Source organism: Aspergillus pseudoviridinutans, assembly GCF_018340605.1.
Source record: "Aspergillus pseudoviridinutans IFM 55266 DNA, scaffold_1, whole genome shotgun sequence".
NCBI classification, from domain to species: domain Eukaryota; kingdom Fungi; phylum Ascomycota; class Eurotiomycetes; order Eurotiales; family Aspergillaceae; genus Aspergillus; species Aspergillus pseudoviridinutans.
The window spans coordinates 4384193-4410080 of record NW_025091281.1 but is presented as its reverse complement, the minus strand read 5'-3'; the positions used below and the strand labels follow the sequence as shown (position 1 = coordinate 4410080).

Genomic DNA, 25888 nt, shown 5'->3' with positions numbered 1-25888 from the left:
TGGCTTAATATTTCTTGCCTGAGATTTGCTGTAAGATCACCTTTGATCCGAGTACAAGATTGCTTGGAATTGGCTTGAATTTGCGACACTGATTGACTCGGTGCAAAGAGTATGCTCGCTGGAAAGTAGCTGTATCTGGAGAAGCCGCAAAGCAAAATCGGGCTACTATTCGGCACAAAGCCGAAAGAATTGGGGAAGCTTCTGTGCAATTCTCCGAGCCGGGTCCCGGGGACCCATTCTAGCTTCGGTATGTTTCTCAGTTACATCTAATTGATCCTGCCTAGCACGTTGACCATGTGCAATGGAGTACCCCGTCTGGGGTCTTTGCGGCTGTTGCTAATAATCTGGAGTTCAGGCCCCAGCTGTGGGCATTGAGATATAAATACCCCGTTGTCCTCCTAGTTGTGGAAGTTTTCCAGAGTGGAATGTGAAGGCATCAATCCTCCATCAGACGAGCAAAATGCGTGCCCATCTCATCCTCTTCTCTGCTGCATTGGCAGCGGCCCAAACAGCCAACTATTCCGGGCCTCTACGGCCTCAGCTTCACTTCTCCCCTCCTTCTCAGTTCATGAATGACCCCAACGGACTTTTCTACGATCAGAAGAGAGAGATTTATCACATGTACTACCAATGTAAGCTCGATTGATCCCTATAGATGTGTACCTGTGCTAATACGACGCAGACAATCCTTCCCAGATTGTTGCGGGTAATCAGCACTGGGGTCACGCCACCAGCAAGGACTTGTACCACTGGACCAACCACCCCATTGCCATCTCCCCTAGCAAGCCGGACGAGTGGATCTTTTCCGGCTCGGCTGTGGTGGACAGCAACAACACCTCGGGATTCTTCCCAGACCAGGACGACGGTGTAGTAGCCATCTACACGCTGGCAACTGCGACGCTGCAGGTGCAAGACATCGCCTACTCCCGTGACGGCGGATACACTTTCACCAAGTATGAGAACAACCCGGTCCTCAACATTGGCTCCAGCCAGTTCCGTGACCCGCAGGTTGTATGGCATCCCGAGACGCAGAAATGGGTCATGACCGTTGCTTATGCGGACGATCGCGTCATTGGGTTCTACACGTCGCCCAATCTCAAGGAATGGACCCATGCCTCCAACTTCACCCAGGCAGGTTTGCCGGGAACGCAGTTTGAATGTCCCAACCTTGTCAAGTTCTCAGTCGACGACAACGCCGACTCAGAGGACTCCACGAAGTTTGTGCTTTTCATCTCCGTCAATCCTGGAGCGCCGCTCGGGGGTTCGGGAACCTTCTATGTCGTTGGAACGTTCAATGGAACCCACCTCACTTCGGAAACCCCCAAGGAGACCCTTTATGATTTTGCCAAGGATAACTACGCCTCGCAGTGGTACTCGGGCATCCCCGAGGACGAGCCTCCGCTCTCCATCGGCTGGGCTAGCAACTGGAACTACACCCAGCAGGTGCCTACCGGCCCCCTTGAAGGCTGGAGAGGCTCCATGTCGCTGCCCAAAGAGCACACCCTGACCAAGGTCGACGGCTCCTGGGTCGTCACCAACCAAGCATTCGACGACTTGGACTCCGTCCGCGGAAAGTCACTGAAGGGCAAGCGCTCGGGGAAAGGCGATGTGACCTTCGACTTCAAGGACGTCAAGTCCAACGCCGTCTCCTTCGACGTCAAGATCAACGGTATCCCGTCCTCTGGCGCAACGGGACACGTAAACTTCAACTTCACCTCTTCAACCTCGGGAGAGTACGTCGATGGCGGTCTCAGATTGGACAACGGCTTCTTCTGGATCAACCGTGCGGGCACCCATCTCTTCACCCAGGCCAACAGCACCGGCTACTGGCCCGTCTTCAACACGACCGTCAAGTCCTTCGACAACGGCAAATTTACCTTTTCCGGTGTCATTGACCGCTCGCTGCTCGAGGTCTCCCTCGCTGAGGGCATTCAAACTGGAACGATGAGTTTCTACCCAACCCATCCGCTGGATACCCTCACGGTCTCTAGCAGTGATCTGAGCAATAAGACTTCTTTCCGGGTCAAGGCCTGGGGGTTGGAGAGCGGCTGGTAAGGCGAGTCGTCGGAGTCGCGGTTGGCGATTTTGTCCTCGGTTGCAATTGTGTATATGTGGATGTCGAAGTCTAGACTTTCTTACTCTTAAGTAATGACCTAAAGTAATGAATGAAACTAGTTGTGTCCGCCTGCCGAAGCAGAATGTTGTCGAATTCGATTACTCAAAGGGTTACATCCTTCTTATCGTTATCACGCAACCCCGGACTTCCGTCGGGGTACCTTAACGTTTTCGTTGATCGCGGAGTGGGGCGGCATGCTGTATGCTATTGTCCCTTGTTTGTTTGCGTCTCCTTTTTGAACCATAACGTGAATTTCTTGCTGAATTGAACAATATGCCTATAAAATCGACTCCACGGATTGAACCAGTAAGTAGACGCAGAAAATCAAATCGCACACGACACGTGTCGGGGAATCAGTCTGCACGACGATAATCAGCGCAGATAACAAAATGCCCTAAGCAGTGGGCCTTGGAGATGCCTGCCAAGTCTTGTTGTCCGATTGGAGCAACAGCTAACCTGCAAGGGGAGTGCTTGTCGTTACATTACATCTCAGCAACGCTAATTGCTAAGAGAAATTCCTGCAGTGAAGATTGTTGCATGCGCTAGCTGAGATGCAATTAATTAGCACTTCTTTGTCCTTCCCGAATGTCTGTAGCTGCATGATTGCTTCCCCTCACTTGGTAATCACTAGCTGCTTAGAGCATTATCGAGCATAGGGGGAAGAGCTACTTCGTATAAATATGGCTTTTCCTTTTTCATTTCTCTCCTGTTTCCCTTTTATGTTTGTAGTTCGAGGGTCCCAGGTTACGGAAGGCTAGATTCTCAGGATGCGGACTGTTGCTGCTTCCCTGACGCTTGTTGCGTCTTATCTCTGTGGGGTGGTGTCTGCCATACCCAAGGTGCCTGTTCCACCTCCACTGAGCGCGCAAGCCCAGCTGCTCTCTGGGAACGCGACATTCGAGCAATACATTGATCATAATAACCCTGGGCTGGGGACATTTGCCCAGAGATTCTGGTATAATTCGCAACATTGGGCTGGTCCTGGCTCCCCTGTGAGTATCCTCCGCTCAATTGGTGGCTATTGCTTGTGGTGTGTTGCTGACCGTAGCATCGTCGTGAGAAAAGGTAGTCTTGTTCACGCCAGGTGAAGCGGACGCTTCGTTATACACTGGATACTTGACGAACCAGACGCTCGTTGGACGCTATGCTGAGGAGATCAAGGGTGCGATGATTTTGCTTGAGCGTGAGTACTCCTGACCGAGAATGGGTTGTAAGCTTTCGCAGATGTACAGGAAGTGCTCATCAAGTCTCCCAGATCGCTACTGGGGAGCCTCATCACCATACGCCAATTTGACCACTGAGACGCTCCAGTACCTCACTCTGGAGCAGTCTATTGCGGACCTTGTCCACTTTGCAAAGACCGTGAATCTTCCGTTCGACACCGACCGCAGCAGTAACGCTGATAATGCGGTGAGTAGAGTTACCAAAAACGGATTATCACGCGATCCGCATGCTGACGGATGTTTCATGGAAGCCATGGGTACTCACTGGGGGTTCCTACAGCGGTGCCCTAAGCGCGTGGACCGAATCCATTGCCCCAGGGACCTTCTGGGCGTACCATGCATCGAGTGCGCCCGTGGAGGCTATCTATGACTTCGTACGTGATGGCCAAGACGTTGTGACCAAGCACATGTTAACATATGCAGTGGCAATATTTCGTCCCCGTTATCGAGGGCATGCCCAAGAACTGCAGCAAGGATCTCTCACGCGTGGCGAAACATATTGATCACGTCTACCAGTCAGGGGATACCAAGCGTCAGCAGGAACTGAAAGAGATGTTCGGGTTGGGAGGGCTCAAGCACTTCGATGATTTTGCAGCGTATGTTGTGTTCGACTTTTTTGAACGGTGAATGATGCCTCGATGCTAATGAGTCCCAGAGCAATTGAGAACGGACCATGGCTCTGGCAGTCGAATACTTTCTACACGGGATACTCCGAGTTCTTTAAATTCTGTGACGCAGTTGAGGTGAGGCCCTTCTCCAACTCAAGGCTTGGACTGTGCGAATGGTCATCTCACGCGGCATTAGAATGTCGCCCCTGGAGCAAAGTCTGTTCCTGGACCGAGCGGCGTCGGTCTGGACAAAGCACTGAAAGGCTATGCGTCATGGTTCAATTCAAGCTTCCTTCCTGGATGTAAGTCTCCCGGATACGTACTCGAGACCCCTCAGAGACTGACCCGAATAGACTGCGCCAAAACTTACGGTTATTGGACTGACGAATACGCAATTGACTGCTTCGACACATATACTCCTTCCAACCCCCTATTCACTGACCTGTCCCCCAGCAACACGATCAATAGGCAGTGKGTGTGGTTCACATGCAATGAACCTTTCTTCTACTGGCAAGAGTATGGTACCAACTCCATGGAATCCGTCGGTCTGCTGTGCTAACTCCCTGACTGTAGTGGTGCACCCAAGGATGAGTTCACCATCGTCCCCAGGCTGGTCTCGGCGGAGTACTGGCAACGACAATGCTCGCTGTACTTCCCAGAACTGAACGGCCATACATACGGTAGCGCCAAAGGCAAGAACGCTGAAGACGTGAATGAGTGGACCAAAGGCTGGGACTTGACGGAAACAACACGCCTGATCTGGACAAATGGGTTCGTTGTCTGACCGGCAATGTTTGATCAAAGCTAACATTAAACCATTTCCACAGTCAATTCGATCCCTGGAGAGACTCGGGAGTCTCATCCAAGTTCAGACCCGGAGGACCCCTTCAGTCCACAGAAGAGGCGCCAGTACAGGTGATTCCGGGCGGATTCCATTGCTCAGATCTAAGGCTGCGCAATGGGGCTGTGAATGCCGGTGTTCAAAAAGTGATTGATAATGAGGTGGCGCAAATTAAGGCTTGGGTCGCGGAGTATCCCAAATATTAGAAGCCTTGATGTGCCCGCGATTGTCCATAGACGTCGGGGGATAGTGATGGATCCTTATTTGGGGCTCAAGCATGTCCTGTACATATGTGCGATATCCTAACCATGTCAATGTCTCGGCTCCGCACATTCGCCCCAGGTTTACACCGTTCCTTTGGAGCCAGATACAGATACTCCAAGGATAGTTTAATAGACCTGGTTATTTATAGCAGTGATTGCGATGATGTAAGGAGATGAGGCGGCTTCGACAGCGATTGGTCAGGATCCTTAAAAGGAAATGGCAAGTAATTTTACAGCTAAATACAGAATTGGTGGTATCAAACTAGGCAAACACAGCCAAGTATTGCTTATTTACTGTAATACAAAAACGCACCTGTCGGTTTGCCGGAATCGCTTCTTCCCGCGATCATACGATGTCTTCCGCCGAGCCACGGCCGAGTCCAATGTTGACCCAAAGGTCAGGCACAGGCAGCGATTCGTTTCCTTGGATTGCAGTTCAAGGGGATTTTTGTCGATACAACTGCTTACAGGAAGTCAATTCGCCTTCGTTACTGCTGAGTTGATCAGATGGGTTGCTTTGCAGGGTTGATGCAGAAGGAAAGAGCTTGAAATTTGATACCAAGTACAATCCTGTGGGTCGCATGTGGAAGGTTGGAATCAGGACGATCACACTTCCTCTCAACCAACAGCCCAACACGACGACAAGATCCCCATCTAACGCTAGCCTCGGCCCCTTGCAGTGTTGAGTCAGGTCTATCTCACATGACTTGATCATATACATCTCATGAGGTGTTCAGCTAGCTCGTTGCCTTCACACCCTGCACCTATTTGCTGTATGGAATGCATGGCCTTCATCATTGCAATTAGCCATATCTTTGCAGCCTGCACCAACATTCAGGTCTGACTCCACAATTTGAGTTTTAGTCTCCTGATTAGCGTGTTCGATTTGGCCGATCATCAATCATCGTCCGAACTTAAACCCGCAGTTAGCCGGCTTTTGACCCCCTCCGTCTTGGGTCTTGAGAGGTACGCAATCTTAGCAAGATATTCACTTATATCTCCTCGTGTTGATGATCTTGTCTTCATTATAGAACAAGGCAATACCGAGAACGTTTGATGGTTCAAGACCGGCAGTGAAACAATGTCCACCGCCGGCATTGGTGGGGATTTCCAGTTGTTCTCCCCTCTAGAGCCTTCTGGGAGGAGAATATCTCAAGGAAACGCCATGTCAGTTGACCAAACAAGTACGGACGATGCCAGTCAGGATTGGACACAGTGGATGAGATGGGATGACGAGCAGGCATTTCCAGAAACTGCAAATGCTTCGCCTAGCTCCCCATTCGACCTTGCTTTTATATCGCCAAGTGCCTCTTCCGCGCAGGAGGCACCTGATGCAATGCACAAAGACTTCTCACCTGATATATCTCTAAATTTCAAAAGACCTTCACTTGGGTCTTTCCCCGGCCGAGATCAGACTAATAATGTATCCCCTCAGCCAGATCATGTTGGTGCGGGGCCACTGTCAGGCCACTCTAGCTCCCCTCTTTCGGCGACCGGTCCAAGCCGCAAACGCAAGACTGGTAGTGACGACGATGGATCTGCGATGACAAGCATCGTGTTCGAAGCTAAACAGGCGCCATCAAAGAAACGAGCGCATAATGTCATCGAGAAGAGATACAGAGCCAATCTGAACGAGAAGATCGCCGAGCTAAGAGACAGTGTGCCCAGTCTACGGGCCTCCTACAAGCAGGCAAATGGCAACTCCGGTGATGATGACGATGATAGTATCACCTCAGCCAGCAAACTCAACAAAGCGTCTATCCTTTCGAAAGCGACAGAGTACATCCGCCATCTCGAGATTCGTAACAAGAGACTGGAGGAAGAGAATACCGCGTTGAAGATCCGGTTACGGCAGTTGGATAAGGCCGCTGATCAGATTGTGACCTCTGCGGCGTCGGTATCATCACCCAGCGACTGCACTGTATCTACCGAGTCAGGGGCGAGTTCATCCCCAAGTGTGTTCTCGCATGCGGAGGACGTTTCGAGTGACCATTCTCCGACTTCTTCGTACCCTCCCGAGGGATTGATCAAAGTGCCGGATGCTTGGAAGCGCATGAGGGCCGCCGGTTCAAACGAGAGCTCCTACTCACAATCATACATCCAATATAAGAAGACAGACAGTGACCCGTCTCAATCTGGCGGACGGCATATGCGTTCGCACCTTCCCAATAAGTACATGCTGGGCGCCCTCGCCGGGCTCATGGTACTCGAAGGTTTGGGCACAGAAAAGAAAACAGAATCAACGGCAAAGGGGCTGCTGGCGGTACCTTTGAACCTGCTGAACAGAGTTCAGCTGCCATCACAGGTTTACTCAAGCGCAGCGTTTCAGTACTTCTGGTCGTCCTGGCACGCGCGCGCAATTTCTCACTTTCTACTGCTTGCAGTTCTTATCGTTGGTAGCGCTTTCATTGTCTTCGTCTACCTCTTCAACTCAGATCCACGGCGCCAATACTCGGCCTCCAAAGTTGCTTCCGACGTTACACTTTCGTCATGCAACTTCAGGCAACAAGCCTGGCTTACCAGCATTCAACGAGTCGGCGTACCACGCCATAGATTTTTCCACGAGTGGTACGTTGTTACATCTCGATGCTTTGAATACGTTTTGCGGTGTCTACTAGGATGGAAACTGTATTCTTGGGTCACTGGCGTCACCGAAGAAGATGAGAAAGGGCGTGTGAAGACTTGGGATATCGCGATCGATGCGCAATTGGCCGGCGGCGATGCAGAAATCAGCAAAAGCCGTTTGGTACTTACCATATTTGCAGCCGGAACTCTCCCTCGAAGCCCCATGAGAATGATGCTCAAAGCTCTCCACTGCCGCATTCTGATGTGGCGTGTTGGTGAGCCCGGTTCGTGGACATTCAATGTATCCAATGACGTTGCCCGCAGTCTGGCCAGGTATCAATGGGATCTCGCGCGCAAGATGAACGTTGCATTACCCAAGAATCATCCGGATGCCCTGCCCAGCCATTTGGCCACCTTGCTGAGGATTGATTGTGACGATGTCATGATCGATACCATCATCCAGAGAGCAGCAAATCTGACTTGGAATCGTCCAACACAAGAAGGTACGGACGATGACGAAGCGCTTTTGGATGTCGTCGAGGAGGACCCCGCGATTCAATCCTCTCTGGATGCTCTTGCTGCGTGGTGGTCAAGTCACTTGCTTCAAAGGGCGCTTCTCAGGTATTTCGAGGCAAGCTCCGGTGGGCCCGACGCGAAGAAGAGCCGCGACGTGTTCAAATCCAAGATCAAACTCGCTCTTGATGTAGCGCCCCAGCCATCTGCAGCCCATACGCGCGCGCTGGTCATGAAGGCTGTCTTTTTTGAACGGGACCGCGTGGCCAACATCGGAAGCGTTCTTAGCGCACTCCCGAAGGACAACGGCAAAAACAAGCAAAACCAAGCTTCAAACTTCCTCGACTCTTCCCTACCTATATCCGTGCGTGAGGAGATTTCAACAGCTGTTCGATGCGCCATGATCGCTGCGATCTTCACGGCTCGAGCAACTGGCGATACCTCTCTACCAGCATCGTTCACAGTACAAAAAGCGATCCATTGGTTTAATCGCTTGCCCCTTGATCCAGTCGAGCTTACCCTCCTCGAATTTGCTGCAGTATATCATCTTCTCCATATCTTGGCGTCAGACATCGACTACCTGGCTTCGTCCGATTCGTCGGTACCGCCGTCTCCCATGTCCAAGGCATCGGACATCTTATCATCGTCTGAAGATGATGAGGGCGGCGCTTCGCGGCGCAACAATAATATCATTCCTCATCCGATTCCTAATTTGGGCCGTGTCGCATCTGAGCTTATCTACTGGGCTCGCAATGCGTATAACCCGGCGTTCTACGGCTTCACATCTAACCTCGTGAAGGTTATTGAAACTGAATGCACGTCATTGTGTCAGACTGCTGGTGTGCATGTGACCGATTATTCCTGTGTCCAGGAGGAGAAGTCTAAAGCCAAGCTGATCAGTGACGCCAAGAGACGTGTCGCTGGTCAGAGCGAAGTAGCCTCGGAAAATCCAACGTCCTCTCCAATAAGTCGGAGTGATGATGACGCTGACACCAGAAGCTCGAAAGCTGGTGAGCAGAACAGTCAACCTGGCAAAGGATCCGGCCTGGGTTGAGCTTCATGCATCATGCAACAGTAAAGTCGATCTGTTTTCCGGCTTGCATTCTTCTTCTGTAATATCCCTGGATAGAGCAATTTCCACGTACAAGGCGTTTCTCTCTCGGTGGGTCTTTCCTGAAAAGTCTTCTCTCAGGTCTCTGTCGTGTTAACCGGGATTTGCCTTCCAAATACATGATACTTATGAATAATCCTCATTTCCTGTTTATTTGTTTATGGACCTTCATATGTAAGGTCGCAGCGTTACATGGATCTGGGAAGGGGCGCTCGTGGCTGTCCAGTCTTCACACCTTATCTTGTATGACATGGAATCTGCGTCATGAAAAATCAGACACTACTCAAGCATTTTATGAGGCACATGTCACACATGAAGTTATTCGCGAAGCTTTTTCCCCAAATGACCATCTACAGTATTATTATTTTATCTCAATCGGAAAGGAGCCTCTACTGAGTTGCGAGGGAGTCTAAGATCGCCAACAGACAACTTTAGTATGGGGACTTGACTTTTCACGCACGCGCATCTAGGGCCATGGCTCTGGATGTTCTCGAAGTTGGATACCCCTGGGTAAGTGATCATGGCAGCTGTAAGGTCTATGGATCGGTGATATCATGAGGGACTATAGCTACGAAATTGGACTTTTTGGTCTTTTTCTTTACTGTTTACTGCATGTATTACCTATTGCCACTACCTCCACAGGTAGCAACAAACTCCTATACTATCTGAATGATATTGAATACTAAGTAACTCATCGCTATCGAATTATCAAGTATGGATATTGATACCATAGATCGATTGAATTATCACCTGTGGCACAGTAGGAATATCGGTGCCGCAGCGTTGATACTGTATCATGACCTAGTATCAACATTGAATCATCATCTTGTAGGAATAGTGATACCATAATATTCGATATCAAATCATCACCTAGTAAGGATATTAAATACCCCCCTATATCTTTCTATATATATAAATTCTGACTATACCGGCACAACCTCAGTATATAAGGATTTAGTATTAATATAAATAATGCTATAGTGTTGTTGTCACACGGATGATTTGATATCGAATACTATGGTATCAATATTCCTACTCGGTGATGATTCAATATTGATACTAGATAACTTTATTAATAACATAGTATTTGATAACTATCGGTGCAGGGTGTGTAACCAAAAGGGGGAGTGGTGGCATGTAATCATTGTAAAAATACCAAAGCTATAGTCCGCCATAGATGACTAACCAAAGGTGAAACTATGATACTACCTAGCGATACTTGAGGGCAGACAGCAACCCCACTCTTTGTGTGCTATCAAAGAAGTTACGCTCTCCTGGATTCATCATCCAAGTGCTGAGGTTAGGGCGTCCTAATAATTGCTTATCGATAAACGCTTTCAACTGTGACTGCAATCCTTGCTCTTTTCTGGGGTGGCATTCGGCTCGTTTTGCCGCGCTGTATCTTTATAGTTTGATCTCGAGACTACGGTGGTATTCACACTCGGCTGCCGACATCATCGACCTCAGAACAAGAAGTCTTGTTGGCTCTTCAACTCCAGACTGGAGATTCATTCTCCATCCTAAGCGCGCGTTGCGTGTTGTCTGGGCCTTTTCAGGCGATTCTGATTCAGCAGCGTTGCAATAGTGGCTTGTTGCATCCTCCATGTCGTTTTGCAACAATCAATATGACTAGGAAAGGGTGTTTCTTTGTTTACATCATGAGTTTCACTGCTATGTGAAAGCTCTGGTGCAGCTCGGATGACGATTCGACGTCTGTGACGTAGAAACGCTCAATACAGAGTGGATCTGGTCAGACTGTCAAGCTGGTGACTAGAGAGATCCTTGCAAGTTAGAGAGTATGGCAAGCTACACTATTGATTGCTTTACAGTTGACCAGAAGATGTATGACAGAAATGTCGTCTCGTGATAAGCCCTGGCTGGCAGGCAGCTGCTGCGTCATAGGCTCACAATCTGCAAGATGACGAGGACCCGGACATCTTCAGGGTCGATTCTTGCCAAACAATGGAGCAGGGCCTTGTGCTCCAGGGCGAGCAATCAAGCTTCGGTATTCGCGGAATCTGGCGATCCTGCGTGACTTTCCGTTTTCGGAGCTACCGTTCCATCGGAGAGTAGGGGTTCATCCGAAGACTCCATAGTTCAATACAAGTCTAAGACATCTGCTAATAACTTGACCTGAAATCCCAGCTGTCGGCAATGCCGTGTAAGATTACTTAATGAAATTTTAATTGAGGGTTTTTGGTTCATTTCGAGGGGGCAATAATAGGGACCTCCGGTCTGATCTAGAGGGCTCCACGCTTCAAGTCTCTCACATTCCAGAGCGAGGCCCAGCTGAGTAAGACATCAACCCTCGACATTCTCCATGGTTGCACTAGCTTGATTGCTCACGCTGATCTTTTTGTCACCGTCTTCTTTGTAGCTTGTTGGGTGACCCTTTGCGTTACCACGTATTTCATAATGACTACTCCATGGTGGATGACGGCATCAGGAGGAGAGGTCAATGTAGAGCAGTGTCACGTCATTGCCTGATTTATTTTTATTGTTCACGGCCAGGTGTTTTGAGTCGATGATTTGACTGCTTTAACTTCTGCAACACCTCTCTTCTATTCGCGGCCTTTTAGTGAGTGTGGAAGCGCATGTGCAGCTTTTGCCGCTGCTATACTTCGATCCTCTCTGTTCGCCCGTCATTCAACTTGTAATTTGAATGTTTCTTTTGACCTCAGGAAATGGGAGTAGAACTCGGAGGACCAGGGGTAGATCACTCCCACCGCGGCTACCCTCATCGTCCTATGAACCCGGCTTTGGCGACACCTCTCTTCGTCCTCAGCGGATTCTTCACTGTTCTATTCGTGTGTCGGATTGTCATAAGGGTTCGGCATCGTCGTCGTTTACGTGAGATTCTTCGGACAGATGACCAGAGCAAGTTTTCGCGGACCAGCACTATCTTTGCCTGGATAAAGAAACATGTACTCTATGCACCGTTGTTTTCCAAACGGCACAGTCGCGAATTTCAACTGCTCGACAGGATTCACATGGGAAGCATACCCTTACGACTGGAGGCTACATTACTTTTGGCATATATCACGACCAACCTGCTTTTCCTGTTCGTCCTAGTCGACTGGTGGACGGACTATCAAGAAAGGATGTACCAACTAAAATATGCCGCCGGACATCTGGCAGTAATGAACTCACCTGCGCTGGTGTTGACCGCGGGCCGGAACAATCCCCTCATCCCACTTCTGGGTATTTCTTTTGACACTTTCAATCTCCTGCACCGCTGGGTCGGACGGGTCATGATTGCTGGGGCCCTTGTTCACATGGGCTGTGTCATTGGGGCACAGGCCAGGCAGGGTGGGTGGTTCAGCTGTCTCGAATGATGGCCGTTGCTGACGAGGGAAACAGTAACTATGGACGTGATCATGAACGAACTTTGGAATCAGCCTTTTTATGTATATGGAATCATTGTAAGTGATCTGTCTCGACAAACGGTTTACCAATTGGCATTGCTAACGCGGTCGATGGTAGGCTCTTATTGCATTTGTTGTTATTTTCTTTCAATCAGTATCGCCAATTCGTCATGCATTTTACGAAGCCTTTCTTCACTTTCATATAATTCTCGCAGTTATGGCATTTGTTGGGCTATGGTATCATCTGCGTGGCTTGGCCCAACAGAGGGTTCTCCTGGCCACATTGATCCTTTGGGGTCTTGATGTGAGTATATACCCTTCGTCATCAAGTTTGCACTACTCATACGTCTCTCCAGAGAATTGCACGTCTCGTCAGTATTGTCTGGCGGAACTGCGGCAAGCAGCGTACTTCTGCTACCGTGGAACTATTGCCAGGAGATGTCGCGCGTGTCGAGGTTGCCGTGTCGCGTCCCTGGACATTCAAGGCCGGACAGTATATGTACCTCTATATCCCGTCGCTAGGATTATGGACCTCACATCCGTTCTCTGTGGCATGGACATCCTCGGATCGGATGACTTCCAGCGAAAAGCGCTATTCTAGCGACTCGTTCAATGTCTTGCTGGGTGGACCTCAGCGGACTACCATGTCATTCCTGATCAAGCGGCGAGACGGATTTACCAACAAGCTTTTGAGGAAGGTTCACAGCGCGGAGGAAGGGAGGTTCAACGCGGCTGCGTTGGCAGAAGGGCCATTCGGTATGCATTATGACTCTATTCATTTTGGGACATACGCTTACGTTTTGGAACACAGGGGGACTTCACTCGCTTGCATCTTATGGTACGGTACTGCTCGTAGCAGGAGGGATAGGGATAACTCACCCACTTTCCTACCTGCGTGAGTTTGCCGATGGTTTCTCCGACCGATCGATGGCGGTGCGGAGAGTCAGCTTGATATGGGTTGTGCGCCACCTAGGTAGGTTCTACAGGTCAAAGATCAAATGAACATGAGCTGACTCCTATTAGAGCATCTGACCTGGATCCAGCCGTGGATGGCCTCTCTACTCGACCATCCAGCCCTCGAAGCCCCGAACGAGCGCAAGCAAGACCCATACTTCCAGCTTCCCGAGTTCTCATTATCAATTCAAATCTACGTGACATCAAAAGGGTATAGCACAGACGGATACTTATCCGACGAGAGCCCTTGGACCAAATCACCACCATCAACTGTGTCTATCAGCATCAAGTACGGCAAACCATCGTTTGCGGAAGTTGTGGATGTCGAGATGGCGCAGCAAGTTGGTGCGATGGCCGTCAGCGTTTGCGGCCCTGGAGGACTGGGCGACGACGTGAGACAGGCCGTTCGAGAACGTCAGAATGGGCAGTTGGTCGATTTTTATGAAGATACATTTTCCTGGTAGGATCTACACTACCATGGCCGTCTTTGTGACCATAAATAGAAGCACAAGCTAGATGATATTTTCCAGACATCTTGCGAATTGAATCGCTTCCATTGCTTCCCTAGGTTTCGATAATGTAAGACAATTTTTAATCATTTCAATGAAAATAGAGTGCATTAGCCATAGTCATAATATCTTGATCTCAGACGAGGTCATAGCGGTGCAAGGATTCTTGTAACTCCAGATCAGGCGTAGGGTTACCCAATCGGGCAATGGGTGGGCATCCCTCTTTCGGCCAGGTCTGGACCAACGCAAATCTTGGTTCCTGAATCTTCACCCATCGGCTTTCCCCCCTGCATGCAGCATTCCATCACGCTCCAGACGGGAAGTAGCAGGAACCTATGTCAAATTATTGAAAGTCATGATTAGTGTCAAACACCGCTGCGACGTCTAGTCTACCAGTGTATCCAGCCAAGCAAGCAAGCACGTCCTAAGCAATCAATCACAACATACTCTTCGGCGTCTTGATCAAATGCAGATTCACCGGCGTCAAGGCCTTCCCTCTCAGCAAAAACTCCTCAATATTCTCCATCGCCAACCGTTCAAACCCCACATGCGTGTCCACCGTCCCCCCGGCATTATGCGACATCATCATCACCCGGCCATGCCTCGCCAGCCGTGGATGCACATACGGCTCCTCAGCATGAACATCCAGCCCAGCAGCCGAGATCTGCCCCTCATCCAGAGCCCGCAACAGCGCCTCCTCATCAACCAATGATCCCCGCGCGATGTTGATGAACCGCGCCCCGCGCTTGAACCTCCCCAGCCGCTCCGCATCGATCAGCGTCTGCCCCGCAAACGGCGTCGCGACCACCACGCAATCCGCCAACCCCAGCAGCTCGTCCAACTCGCCCACGAACTGTGCTCCAACAGCGTTCTCGACCTCGGGCGATTTCCGCACCACGTCGTTGTACGCGATCTTCATGCCGAAGGCGGCGTGCGCTTTCTTGGCGATCGTGTACCCGATCTGGCCTAGCCCGATGATGCCTAGGATGCGGCCGCGCGGGTTCAGCGCTGTCAGCGGCGAGTTCTTGTGTGCGTCGAGGAAGCGCTGCGGGTTGCAGGAGTGCGCGGCCTGGTGTGACCAGGCGAGGTTGCGGAAGACGGCAAGGATGAGGAAGAGGGTCATGTCGGCGACTGATTCCGAGGAGGCGGCGGCGCCGTTGCAGTATACGATTCCTTTAATCGCTGTTAGCTAGGTGGTTCTGCATCTTGTTGGGTTGGAAGCGCACCATGCTGTGCGAAGATATCTACGTCGGCCCAGTCGTAGCCTGCGCCTGCGGAGGCCATGATGCGTACTGACGGCGGGAGGAGGGGGATAAGTTCCGCATCCCACCGGCCCATTTCACCCCCTGTATTCCAGAATGGGCGGAAGATTGCATGAAAGTCGCCCCAGCGACGCTCTTTCAAGGCTCGCATGAATTCGCCCCGTTCGCGCTCTGCGGCCGTGGGCTGGATGATTTCGAATTCCGAGGCGAAGCGCTGGTAAACATCATGGTTGTACTTGATGTTGTCGCCTATATGGAGAACTCGATATTTGGACGTCATTTTGTCTTCCAATGCTCTTTACACTATATTCTAGGGCTACGGTTTGTGTTTCGTGGACGTTGTCTTATACAAGTATCCGTTGTATACTCCGACCGCGATCAATTGCCGAAAATCAAAAACCGATAGCCGACGCAGCAGATATCCGACATCAACCCAACCCATCTATAGCCGTCAGAGACCGATAGTAGTACCTGGCCAGCGATGATCGTTTTATAATCGCCAGTGTATGTCTTTCATGCGTGAGGGGGCTGATTCCCCAACCAAGGTATACAAACGACTCCACGCTCTTCTCCGCACGCACCCTACTTCTACCGAACTCGGTCAAGATCCCCATTCTGCTTTTCGGTAGTCACTCTTCCGAACTGCGAGGCCAACGGCAGAGGCAATGTTCGCGCCCCCGAGGATGTCAAAAATGGCAACGTCTGCGCGGAGTTCTTTCGAGAACCAGTTCCGCAGTTCCACTGCCGCCAAGGAATCGACTCCGTACTGGTGTATTGGCTTGTCGACGTCTATCTCAGCCAGAGGTAATGAGAGCATCTTGGAGAGCTTGATCTTCATCTGATCTGTCACTGCTGCGGTGACATCGGCTATGGATCCAGCGTTTGCGAAGAGAGCAGCAAAATTGGTATGCTCCGCCTTCCCAGGAATGCCAGCGTCCGTCCCTTCGACCAATGTCATATGCTGGTAGAATGGTCGCTTGATCCATTCGGTGGTTGTCATGCCTTTCTCGCGCAGTTTGGGAGTCATTCCAACCACCGTCTGACTTCTCAACAATGGGACCTCGTCCAGACTTGGGTTACAGTAGATATCTAGGAGCGCATGAAGATCAGACTCCGTGATCTGATGGAAGACGGTACTGGCCAACATCTTTTCTCGGAGAGCCAGGTTGTCTTTTAGGACACCAACGGACAGAAACATCCCAAGATCAAAAGACACAGCTTTCTCACCCAGTGCAATGCGGTATCGGGCTAGACCGTCTTCAAACGTATTTCCAGCGGCGTAACCAGATGCTCCCCGCGCGCCATATATTCCAGCAACAGACGACATTAACACGAAAAAATTCATTCCTCTCGGAAGGAGCTCGTGCAAATTCCAGGAGCCTTGGGCTTTAGGCGTGGTAGAAGCTTTCCAAGATTCGAAAGATATACCTTCGAAATGCGCATCCTGTGAAATAAAGGGTCTCAGTGGACGTTCTTTGAGATTTTATACAAAGAGGTCAAGACGTTCAACTTACACTAACGACCATCGATGCTTGGACGCAACCTTTGATTGGAGGCATTGTCTGACCAAACTCTAAAAAGACGGCTTTCAGGCGTTCTCTGTCGGTTATGTCGCACGCGGGCGTAACAACTCTTGCGCCTTTGGCTTCTAACTCACTAACCAGGTCATGAGCATGTGGGTTCAGAGGCCCCGACCTTGAGAGTAGAATCAGATTTCGAGCTCCCCTCTCGACAAACCAGCGAGCGATGTTCCGTCCTAACCCGCCAAGGCCACCTGCGATGAGATAGGTCTCGTCCGGCCTGAAGAGGTAATCTGGTCTCGTTTCCAGGACAGTCTGTGTTGGGTTAGCTTGCATTCTATTCAGATCTTTGGGGTGGTGGGGATCTGGCATACCATTACCTTGTCTGTATCTCTCATCTCCAGAACAGCCTTTCCTGAGTTCTTGCCACTCTGCATTTGCCTAAATGCAGCTTCAATGTCTGAGATGCCGTAGACTTGAAGTGGATCCGGCAGGGAGATCTTCCCTTCTCTTAGCAATGACAGGATCGTTTCCAATGCCGCTGTCACAACATGTGGGCGATCCAAAGTCATCGCGGCCAGGTCAACCGCAGCAAAAGTTACATTCTGCTCGAATTGCAACATTGGAAGCTTCGAGTTGGATAAAATATCGTTCTTTCCGATTTCGATGAATCGACCGTACGGTGCGATCGACTCCCAAGAGGCGATAAGCCCCTCAGAAGATAACGAATTGAGGACCACGTCTACGCCTTTGTCCTTTGTGAGGCGCTTGATGACTTTCGCGAATAGCGTGTTCCGACTTGAGAAGATATTGTCCTCCGGAATGTTGTACTTCTCTACAAGAAATTGCTTTTTGTTCTCGTTAGAGACAGTCGTGAAGACCCTCGCACCGAGGACCTGAGCGATTTGGATGGCGGCTTGCCCCGTTCCTCCAGCACCTGAATGAATCAGAATTGCTTCGCCTTGCTGGAGTCGAGCGATTTCATTGAGCGCAATCCACGCCGTGGCATAAGCGACTGGCAAAGCTGCGGCTTCCGAAAAAGAGAACATAGTGTCCGGAATCCTTATGACAGCCATGTTTTCTTCTAGACGGACATAGTTTGCGTGACGACTGGGATAACACGCCAAAACCCTGTCTCCCGGCTGAAACTTACGGCACGAGGACCCAACCTTTGTAACCAGCCCTGCAAACTCAGCCCCCAGCGCCTCGCTGTCCAGCCGTCCCAGGGCAATTAGCACGTCGCGGAAATTAAGGCCGACACTCTTAACTTGAACTTCGAATTCTGTGGGCCCGAGGGGCTTCTGGTGTGAAGTGTCCTCCACGAAGTGGAGAGTGTTCAACAGACCGGGGGAGCCGATCTCAAGTCTGAGGCGAGGGTCAGCACCGAAAGGTCGTAATGCCCTCTGTTGAGGAAGCTTCTTCGCCGAAATCGCATGATTGACTAGAGTGGCGCGAATTAGGCGGCCGACGTGAAGCATGCCGTCTAGCTCTATGTAATCTGTGTCGATGCCACTTTCCTGAGTCAAGGCAGAGCGCGCTAGTTTGACAATCTGCTGGGCCTGATGCTTGATCGACGCCTTTTGTTCCAAGGAGAGGATTGTCAGTCTTGTCCTGTGGTTCTCCTCCCTGAGGACTCGAAACAGTCCGTCCACGAGTCGGTACTTGGGACATGGTTGATGTCCGCCTCCACCATTTACCCAGATAAGATTTCTCGTAGAAGCAAGCAAGCCCTGAAGACGCTTGAACTCTTGCTCCTTTATATCGTACAGATAGGGACTGTAACCTTCCAAAAGGGTGATATCCAGACTGTTTGTGTCATCTTCCCTTTTCAGGAAATGTTCCACTGGCGTCTGCGTCATATTGGCGAATCCCGCACGCCTGAGCTGGACTTCTAGTTCGCCAGCCAACTCTACTTGCACATAATTAGCGGGATCAAAGATGATACTGGTTTCCGGCGTCTTCTCCGCCGTAGGCATATCATGAACCGCAGTCGAGAGGATTACACTAGCCTCCTGGCAGTCCTCGTGACTATAGTCGTCGATCACAACATCGCAGCCAGAGAATCCGGCTTCCTTCAAGTGTCTTTCCCATTGGGCTGAGTCCGCGCATGGATTCTTCTGACGATAGGGCTCGAGTCCTGGGAACGTCAGAGGATCTTGTGCGCTTTCATCTCAGGGCATAGGAAGACGTACCTCGCCACCACCCTTCAAACAAACCAAAGACAAAGGTTGTCCGGATAGCACCCGGTCGGGTGATTTCGACGAGCACCAGCTTTCCTCCCCTGCAGTAGACGATATCAGTTATTACTCGCATTCAGTTGCGACATTTTGATGGAACAATCGTACGGCTTCAGCAACTTGCGGACATTCTTCAGACTCGCAGACAGATCTTTTGTAGCATGCAGGACCTAAGATAGGAGGCAGGTCAGATCATAGCGCTACTTTTCTAACAGTAGATTTCTAAACTCACCAGAAACGCAACAACCATGTCATACGTTCCACACTCGAAGCCCTCCAGCACAGGATCTTGCTCAATGTCTAGCGTCTTGAACCTCATCCGCTTGCCTTGAGATGCAAAGTTGTCTTGCGCCTTCGGGAAGAAAGACCCAGATATATCAGTAAAGTCCCACTGCCCATAGCGAGGTACCGTGGTGTCATTTTCCGAGTTTGTACAAAGGACCTGAAGGCAGAATTGAGTCATAGCACCGCTTCCAGCACCAACTTCAAGGATCTTCATGTGTGGGTTCTTGTGTGCGAGAGCATCCAGGTACCGAGCGAATTGACGAACACGTGGAAGCGAGTGAACCTGCAGATCATGGTCATTTGGACGGTCATTTCCATTGTCATCGTCGCGTCCTAACTTACCATTTCATAATAAGATTCGTCAAGTAGGTTTCCTCCGAATAGGCAAACAATGGGATCAATTTCTCCTTTGAGGAACTTGAGAAGGTTCCTGCAAACCGTGCTCACGAGCAGTCCTCGCTTGTTCGTTCTCTCGAGTTTTGCATGGACATCGTTAACGAAGCTCTCATCCTTCATGCGATTCCTCCATGCTTCAGAACTAAATGGGGAGTGGCCAGACTCCAGTGCTGTTTGCTGATCTACCATCCACTCCACGTACCTCGCCATATGGGGAGGGTGATTGGCCTTGACCTCTGTGATCGACTTGAGGACTTTGTCAACGTACGTTGTAACAAGGAAGTCCAATTCAATAAAGTACTGGACTGGTTCTTCCCTGTCTGGCTCCCCACTTGCACAGAATGCTCGGATTTCCCGGTTGTTCAGCAGGTCGAGGTCAGGCTTCCATGCTATATGGTGACACAGGTTCTCTGTCTGTAGTTGGCCATCTTCTGAGACACTCTCTGAGCTTGCCAGAGCTGTGACTCTAAGGCCGCTGATGGTCACAAGTGCACGGGTCAATTCGCGATCAACTGCAGTCATTGAGTACCGAGCATCCCCTACGGCCGACCTATGGGAACTTGCATGGACCTTGATGCTGTCGGCTGTCGGATGGCTCAACCCGCTGCTCGATATCCACGCTTGGTCGATCCGTGTCGGAACAGCTACGGACTTTTTCTGGCGTCCGTATGTCACGATACCGGCCATCATGTGGATAATGGCGTCTAATGTGGTTGGGTGAATTGTATGAGGCTGAGCAACTGCTGGGTTCTCGTCATCCACCCAGTTGTAGGCGCGGACATCCGAGACAAATTGCTTATTACTCCTTCCATCGCATCGGAGAGCGGTGATTGCTTTGAATGCCGGTCCATAATGGTAGCCACAGGCAAATATATCTTCGTAGAACTCAGATACGTCAATGGATTCCGTGCATGTTTGTGCTGCATTCTGATACGACTGCACAAGACCCTCCTGCCACTCGCGCTCCACCTGACCGTTGGTATTCAGTCCCATCTCGCCAGCTTCGAAAGCAGCTTGGATACTGCCAGTGGAGTTCTCAATCCAGGTGTCGTTGTCGTACGAACATATCCGGAATTCGTACCAGCCGCTACTATCTGACTTGCCATCTCTGACGCGCTTCATGTGTATATTTGTCTCGATGCCGTCCGCATGGGCGGGTATCTGCAGTGCAGATGAAAATATGGCATCTTTGATATTGAAGCCCACGATGACTTTGTCTGGCTCAACCAGCTGCTTGATCGCTTCCAACGCCATGACCAACATGCCTGCCGCTGGGTAGAGAACTGTATTATTGATCTTGTGATCTTGAACCCACGGCATCTCAGAGACTCGGATAATGTTCCGCCAGGTAGCTTCCATCGGATTCCCGTCTGGATCTGGGATACCGACAAGATCCAGACGGCCGAATCTCCTGCATCTGTAGCCCTTGCTTTTTCGGCTTTCGCGCCAGTATGATGTAGAATGGTTGAATGGGTATTCAGGAAGATTGCTGAGCACCCGCCTTTGGTTGGCTCCATCATAAGCAGTTGTGTTGACCAGTGCTAGATTGACTGGGTAGCCGTAGCAATGCAAGCGACCTGCACAGTCCAAGGTCGTCTTCACTGCAGATTTATTCCGTACCAGAAGTGAAAGATAATGGATATCGGGTTGCTTGTTGATGCTGTTGAGTATATCCCGGCATGGACCTTGCAATGCTGCGTGCGGCCCAATCTCCAAAAGATGACTGATGGCCATTTGATAGCGGTGGCTTCCATCCATTTTCCTCGACTGCTTTCCTGGAGAAGAACAGATGCGGCTCACAGCATCTGAGAATAACACTGGAGACACCATATTCCGCACCCAATATGCTGGGTCCGTCAGCTCAAGGTTCGAGACCCAGTCACCTGTGACAGAAGACAACATGACCGGGGCCTTCTTCTTCTCACAACTTGGCTTCTCCAGCGTTCCCATAGCAGACTGATACTCGTTTGCGATTTCTTGCATCTGGAACGAATGATATGCGACGTTGACCACCAACTTGCGTGAGAAGACCTCATCCTGCTGCAGCAGATCATGAAGGGAGTTGATTTGTTCTGCATCCCCCGACACTGTCACGCTTCTAGGGCTGTTGATACAGGCCACAACAAGTCTCGGATCTTGCATCCTTTCAATATATCCTTGGGTATCCTTCTTACTTAGTCCTACCGCAAGCATTGAACCTTTAATTGAACTAAGCTCTTCAAGCTTCGCCGCCAGAAAACCTCGGTAGTATGAAGCCTTCAACGCAGACTGCTTTGAGAGACCTCCGCTGCAGTACCTGTGTCATCTCTCGTCAGTCACATTGAGATGGATGAAATTATTGGGAGGGCAAAGTACGCAGCAGCAATCTCTCCGGAGGAGTGTCCTACAACCGCTGTCGGTATAACTCCCCAGCAGTCAAGCAGATCAATAAGGGCGATCTGAAGAGCAGTCGATAAAGGTTGGCCATAAGCGGGATTATTCACGTTGGTATCAGATGCCGACTTTTGCAGTTCGTCTGTAAAACTATCGTCAGCAATCTTGCTCAGGCTGAACGAGACGGGTGATTACTTAGCAGATCCCAGGTGCACCCTAGTGTTTTTAGGTACTTTGCGGACTCTGAGAGACTGGCTGCAAATGTAGGATACCGATGTAACAACTCGCGACCCATTGCGTGCCACTGAGCTCCTTGCTAAGAACGGTCAGCCTCGGCTGTCTCCGCTTTATTATAGTCATACTCCAGTGAATAAGAACGCTATGTGAGGGTCGTCGGCCGACTTGATTGCAGGCGCAAAATGGTCTGGGAGACTTTCCAGATCCCCCAAGGCATCTCCAATAGCATAGCTCCGCCATTGGAGTTGACTGCGGCGATGACTGAGGGTATATGCCAGGTCGAGCAGATATTGGCGTCGCTGACTTCTTGAGAACTCACGTTTGTCTGACAKAAACGGCTTCCAGGATTCCACAAGTCGCTTGATTCCGTCTTCGTCGGCGGTTGACCACACAAGTATTTGGTAGATCTCCTCCTCGTCAAGCAATCCATTCTCCTTTTGTCCAATGACATGATCGTCGGTTGTTTGACGGATTTCGTCTATCATGGCGTAGCTACACTTCCCTTGAGCCACTAGACCAGTGTTTGCTTTGTATGGAGGTGCGACCACTGTCTGATGACGCGTACCAATACCCATAAGGCGAAGGGAATTGTATGCATCATCCAAGACGACATGGCAATTCGACCCACCGAAGCCAAACGAGCTCACTGATGCTCTTCGTAGGCCATTCTCAGGCCATGGGATGGCCTTTTGCAACACCTATTGTGCGAAAGTTGTTAGAGCAGTCGACTCCGCTGGATACTGTTCCAAACCTTTAAATTAAGAAACTCTTCGTCAATTTGTGGATTAAGGGACTGCAGGTTTCGGCTATTCGGTGGAATGATGCCTTTCTCCAATGCTAAAATCACTTTGATGACTCCAGCAACCCCACTAGCTCCTTCAAGATGCCCTATGTTCGATTTGACAGATCCGCTACAGTGGTCTTAGGATAAGTTCTCGCTCGAAATGGCCAGGAAGGACTTACACGTATAATGGCTTCTCGGGGGACCTATACCGGCGAAAAGCCGTCCCTATCGCTCTCGTTTCGATTGGGTCCCCAATGGGGGTTCCTAAGCCTAGTTAACAGAATGCAAAACTTCTGAAGTCTCATTAAATGGATACCTGTGCCATGCGCTTCGAAATATCGGGTCAATGACATATCCAACCTAGCCTTTTTGTATGTATCCCTAATCAGGCGGACTTGCGCATCTTTGCTAGGCTGCGTGATACCGGGTGTCTTTCCATCCTGGTTTGAAGAGGATGATCTTATAACGGCTCTGACAGTGTCTCCGTCACGTATAGCACAATCGAGTCGCTTGATCACAATGACACCGATTCCCTCGCCTCTTGCATACCCATTTGCACGGCTGTCAAAGCTGTAGCTGTGACTATCCCGCGATAGTAGTCCCAGATTGTCCAAGCTCATGGTCAATTCTGGAGTGAGTATCACATTGCTCCCGATTGCCAGGCCCTACCAAGACGTTAGCAAGAAAACCATAAGAACTTGTCCTTCTGTCAGACATACCATAGCAGCGTCTCCACTCCAGATTGATTGGCATGTCATATCCAAGGCGATCAAGCTGCTTGAACATGCAGTATCAACCGCAACGCTCGGTCCTAGCAAATCAAAAAACCAGCTGACTCGATTAGCAAGCATATTCCGTGATGTGCCCACGGCCGTGTATTTAGGCATATCTAGCGGGTCTTTGGTCTGCAGCAGAAAGTAGTCATCGCTGAATGAGCCTGCAATCACACTGGTCTTAGAGCCCGCAACTTTCTCCATTGGTAGACCTGCGTTTTCCAAGGCTCGATAGACCGTCTCTAGAACCATACGTTGCTGGGGATCCATTGCTTCCGCTTCCGCAGCGCTCATCGCGAAGAATGGCGCGTCAAATGCCGCTAGATTCTCTTTGAGAAAGTGTCCGCCGCGCATTGAGACGCTGTCGAGGCGGTTGCGATCGGGATGGTAGTGGGCGTCGATGTTCATCCGGTCGGCCGGGAACTCGGTCGAAACGCATCTGCCTTCGAGCAACATCTGCCAGAAGGCATCTGATGAAGTTGCATCCTCGGGAAATTTGAAGGAGAAGCCTACCACCGCTAATGGTGGAAGACTGTCGGTTGATGTGCAGCCTGCCATAATGAGGAAGTTAGTGAACCAGCCTGGGAAAGAAGGGAGGCTGGAGATGAACCTATCTAAATATAATGACAGTCCACAGGTTAATATCCTTCGTATCAATGTATGACATCCTAAAGAAGTCAAATTGGCGACCAGTGGACAATGCTGTTGTAAAGGGACGCTGTCATTTGTCACTTGTTGAGACCCACCGTTCGTCTTACATCKAGATCGTGCCCCAGACACGGCAGGACGCCTGAACCGAGGTAGCTCACGACGATCAAGCTAATCACCGCGTAGTTAGCCATTATCATTGGCCATATTACAATGAATGCGGTGGCTATGTGCGGTGTATTTGGAATTCAACAAATTGACAAATGATTGTTGACATGACCCACCGCAGCGACAGCCGATAAATGGTTCCCATCACTTACTTTGGCTTGCTTTAATCTTTTCTCATCCCGGAGTACGTTAACAATTTAGTCGAGCCAAAATGCGCATTCTCTGGTGAGTGTGCCTAGCCAAGTGCACTGGTCGCAGTTGTTAATGGAGAGCAGTCTCCATGGAGCAGGTATCAATTCGCGGGTAAGCTTCGAGCCATACTCAACATTGAGGCTAACGAGTCTGACACGAGTCCAAGATCTTCGAGATGCAGACAGGTAGCACAGCCTTCGTAACACAGACGGAAACTGACAGAACCCAGCTGCCATCCGCTACGAGCTAGCAGACGGCCACGTCTACGATTTCGTCGAAGGTACCATTCCTTGGCGCATGTACCCAGGTCCGTGTGCCTCCTTAGACATAGACATACACCAACCGAAACTGATTCTGCAGGTGTTGAAAAAATCGCCTTGGATAATGAACCTGTATTCGCGTACTTTGACGACAAAGACCCGCAGAGTGGTCTCGCGGTCTATCGGCATTTCGAACAGCACCTGCGAGACGAGGGGCCATACGATGGTGTAATTGCATTCAGTCAGGCGGCGACGATGATCCTGACATACCTTATACATGCCTTCAGGAAAAAGAACCGAGGAGAAAACGTTGACAGCCCGTTCAGATTCGCTGTGTTCTTCTCGGTTGTGCGGCCGCCGATTGACTATGAGGAATTACAGAGGGGGAAGTTTACAGACGTGGATTTAAATGATGTCAAGGGTATTGTCGAAATCCCCACGGTCCATGTATGGGGTGCACTGGAAGAGAGTGGCAGCCAAGCGGCCATGGCGAGCGATGTCTGCAGGTCAGATATGAAATGGACGTATGTTCACGATCGAGGGCATGAAATTCCTGGCTCTGGGAGCAAGGATGCTGTGACAAAGACAGCGAATGCGATACGAAGGGCGATAGAGACTGCGTCGGATTATCTCGATAATAAAGAGTAGCCAACAAGCTCATACTTAGATCCCAAACATTATATGT

The 25888-nt window shown here is 50.3% G+C and overlaps 7 protein-coding genes across 7 annotated transcripts; 5 read left to right on the top strand and 2 right to left on the bottom strand.

Annotated features, from left to right (window-relative positions):
* Positions 1 to 460: 460 nt before the first annotated feature.
* On the top strand, positions 461 to 2055 carry Asppvi_001524 (uncharacterized protein; the record flags this gene model as incomplete). Its single annotated transcript, XM_043297819.1, has 2 exons — positions 461 to 632; positions 683 to 2055. The coding sequence occupies 2 exons, from the start codon at positions 461 to 463 to the stop codon at positions 2053 to 2055; spliced, it is 1545 nt and encodes a 514-aa protein (XP_043153754.1).
* An 828-nt stretch (positions 2056 to 2883) lies between these two features.
* Positions 2884 to 4994, top strand: Asppvi_001523 (putative serine peptidase; the record flags this gene model as incomplete). Its single annotated transcript, XM_043297818.1, has 10 exons — positions 2884 to 3108; positions 3182 to 3299; positions 3372 to 3526; positions 3591 to 3713; positions 3763 to 3935; positions 3995 to 4082; positions 4144 to 4249; positions 4301 to 4463; positions 4521 to 4718; positions 4775 to 4994. The coding sequence occupies 10 exons, from the start codon at positions 2884 to 2886 to the stop codon at positions 4992 to 4994; spliced, it is 1569 nt and encodes a 522-aa protein (XP_043153753.1).
* Positions 4995 to 6132: 1138 nt separating this feature from the next.
* Asppvi_001522 (basic helix-loop-helix domain-containing protein) lies at positions 6133 to 9183 on the top strand (the record flags this gene model as incomplete). Its single annotated transcript, XM_043297817.1, has 1 exon — positions 6133 to 9183. One exon carries the CDS (start codon positions 6133 to 6135, stop codon positions 9181 to 9183), a length of 3051 nt encoding a protein of 1016 aa, XP_043153752.1.
* Positions 9184 to 11924: 2741 nt separating this feature from the next.
* Positions 11925 to 14023, top strand: Asppvi_001521 (ferric reductase family protein; the record flags this gene model as incomplete). The annotated part of the gene is made up of 6 exons (XM_043297816.1): positions 11925 to 12549; positions 12601 to 12662; positions 12724 to 12909; positions 12962 to 13361; positions 13417 to 13578; positions 13629 to 14023. The coding sequence occupies 6 exons, from the start codon at positions 11925 to 11927 to the stop codon at positions 14021 to 14023; spliced, it is 1830 nt and encodes a 609-aa protein (XP_043153751.1).
* Positions 14024 to 14504: 481 nt separating this feature from the next.
* Asppvi_001520 (D-mandelate dehydrogenase-like dehydrogenase) lies at positions 14505 to 15610 on the bottom strand (the record flags this gene model as incomplete). Its single annotated transcript, XM_043297815.1, has 2 exons — positions 14505 to 15241; positions 15295 to 15610. 2 exons carry the CDS (start codon positions 15608 to 15610, stop codon positions 14505 to 14507), a joined length of 1053 nt encoding a protein of 350 aa, XP_043153750.1.
* Positions 15611 to 15931: 321 nt separating this feature from the next.
* Positions 15932 to 24493, bottom strand: Asppvi_001519 (type I polyketide synthase; the record flags this gene model as incomplete). The annotated part of the gene is made up of 14 exons (XM_043297814.1): positions 15932 to 16774; positions 16845 to 17165; positions 17225 to 18987; positions 19043 to 19131; positions 19196 to 19257; positions 19320 to 19655; positions 19715 to 22064; positions 22124 to 22315; positions 22375 to 22457; positions 22504 to 23076; positions 23130 to 23289; positions 23342 to 23426; positions 23479 to 23827; positions 23882 to 24493. 14 exons carry the CDS (start codon positions 24491 to 24493, stop codon positions 15932 to 15934), a joined length of 7818 nt encoding a protein of 2605 aa, XP_043153749.1.
* Positions 24494 to 24962: 469 nt separating this feature from the next.
* Asppvi_001518 (uncharacterized protein) lies at positions 24963 to 25851 on the top strand (the record flags this gene model as incomplete). Its single annotated transcript, XM_043297813.1, has 5 exons — positions 24963 to 24976; positions 25027 to 25054; positions 25110 to 25128; positions 25173 to 25250; positions 25304 to 25851. The coding sequence occupies 5 exons, from the start codon at positions 24963 to 24965 to the stop codon at positions 25849 to 25851; spliced, it is 687 nt and encodes a 228-aa protein (XP_043153748.1).
* Positions 25852 to 25888: the final 37 nt, after the last annotated feature.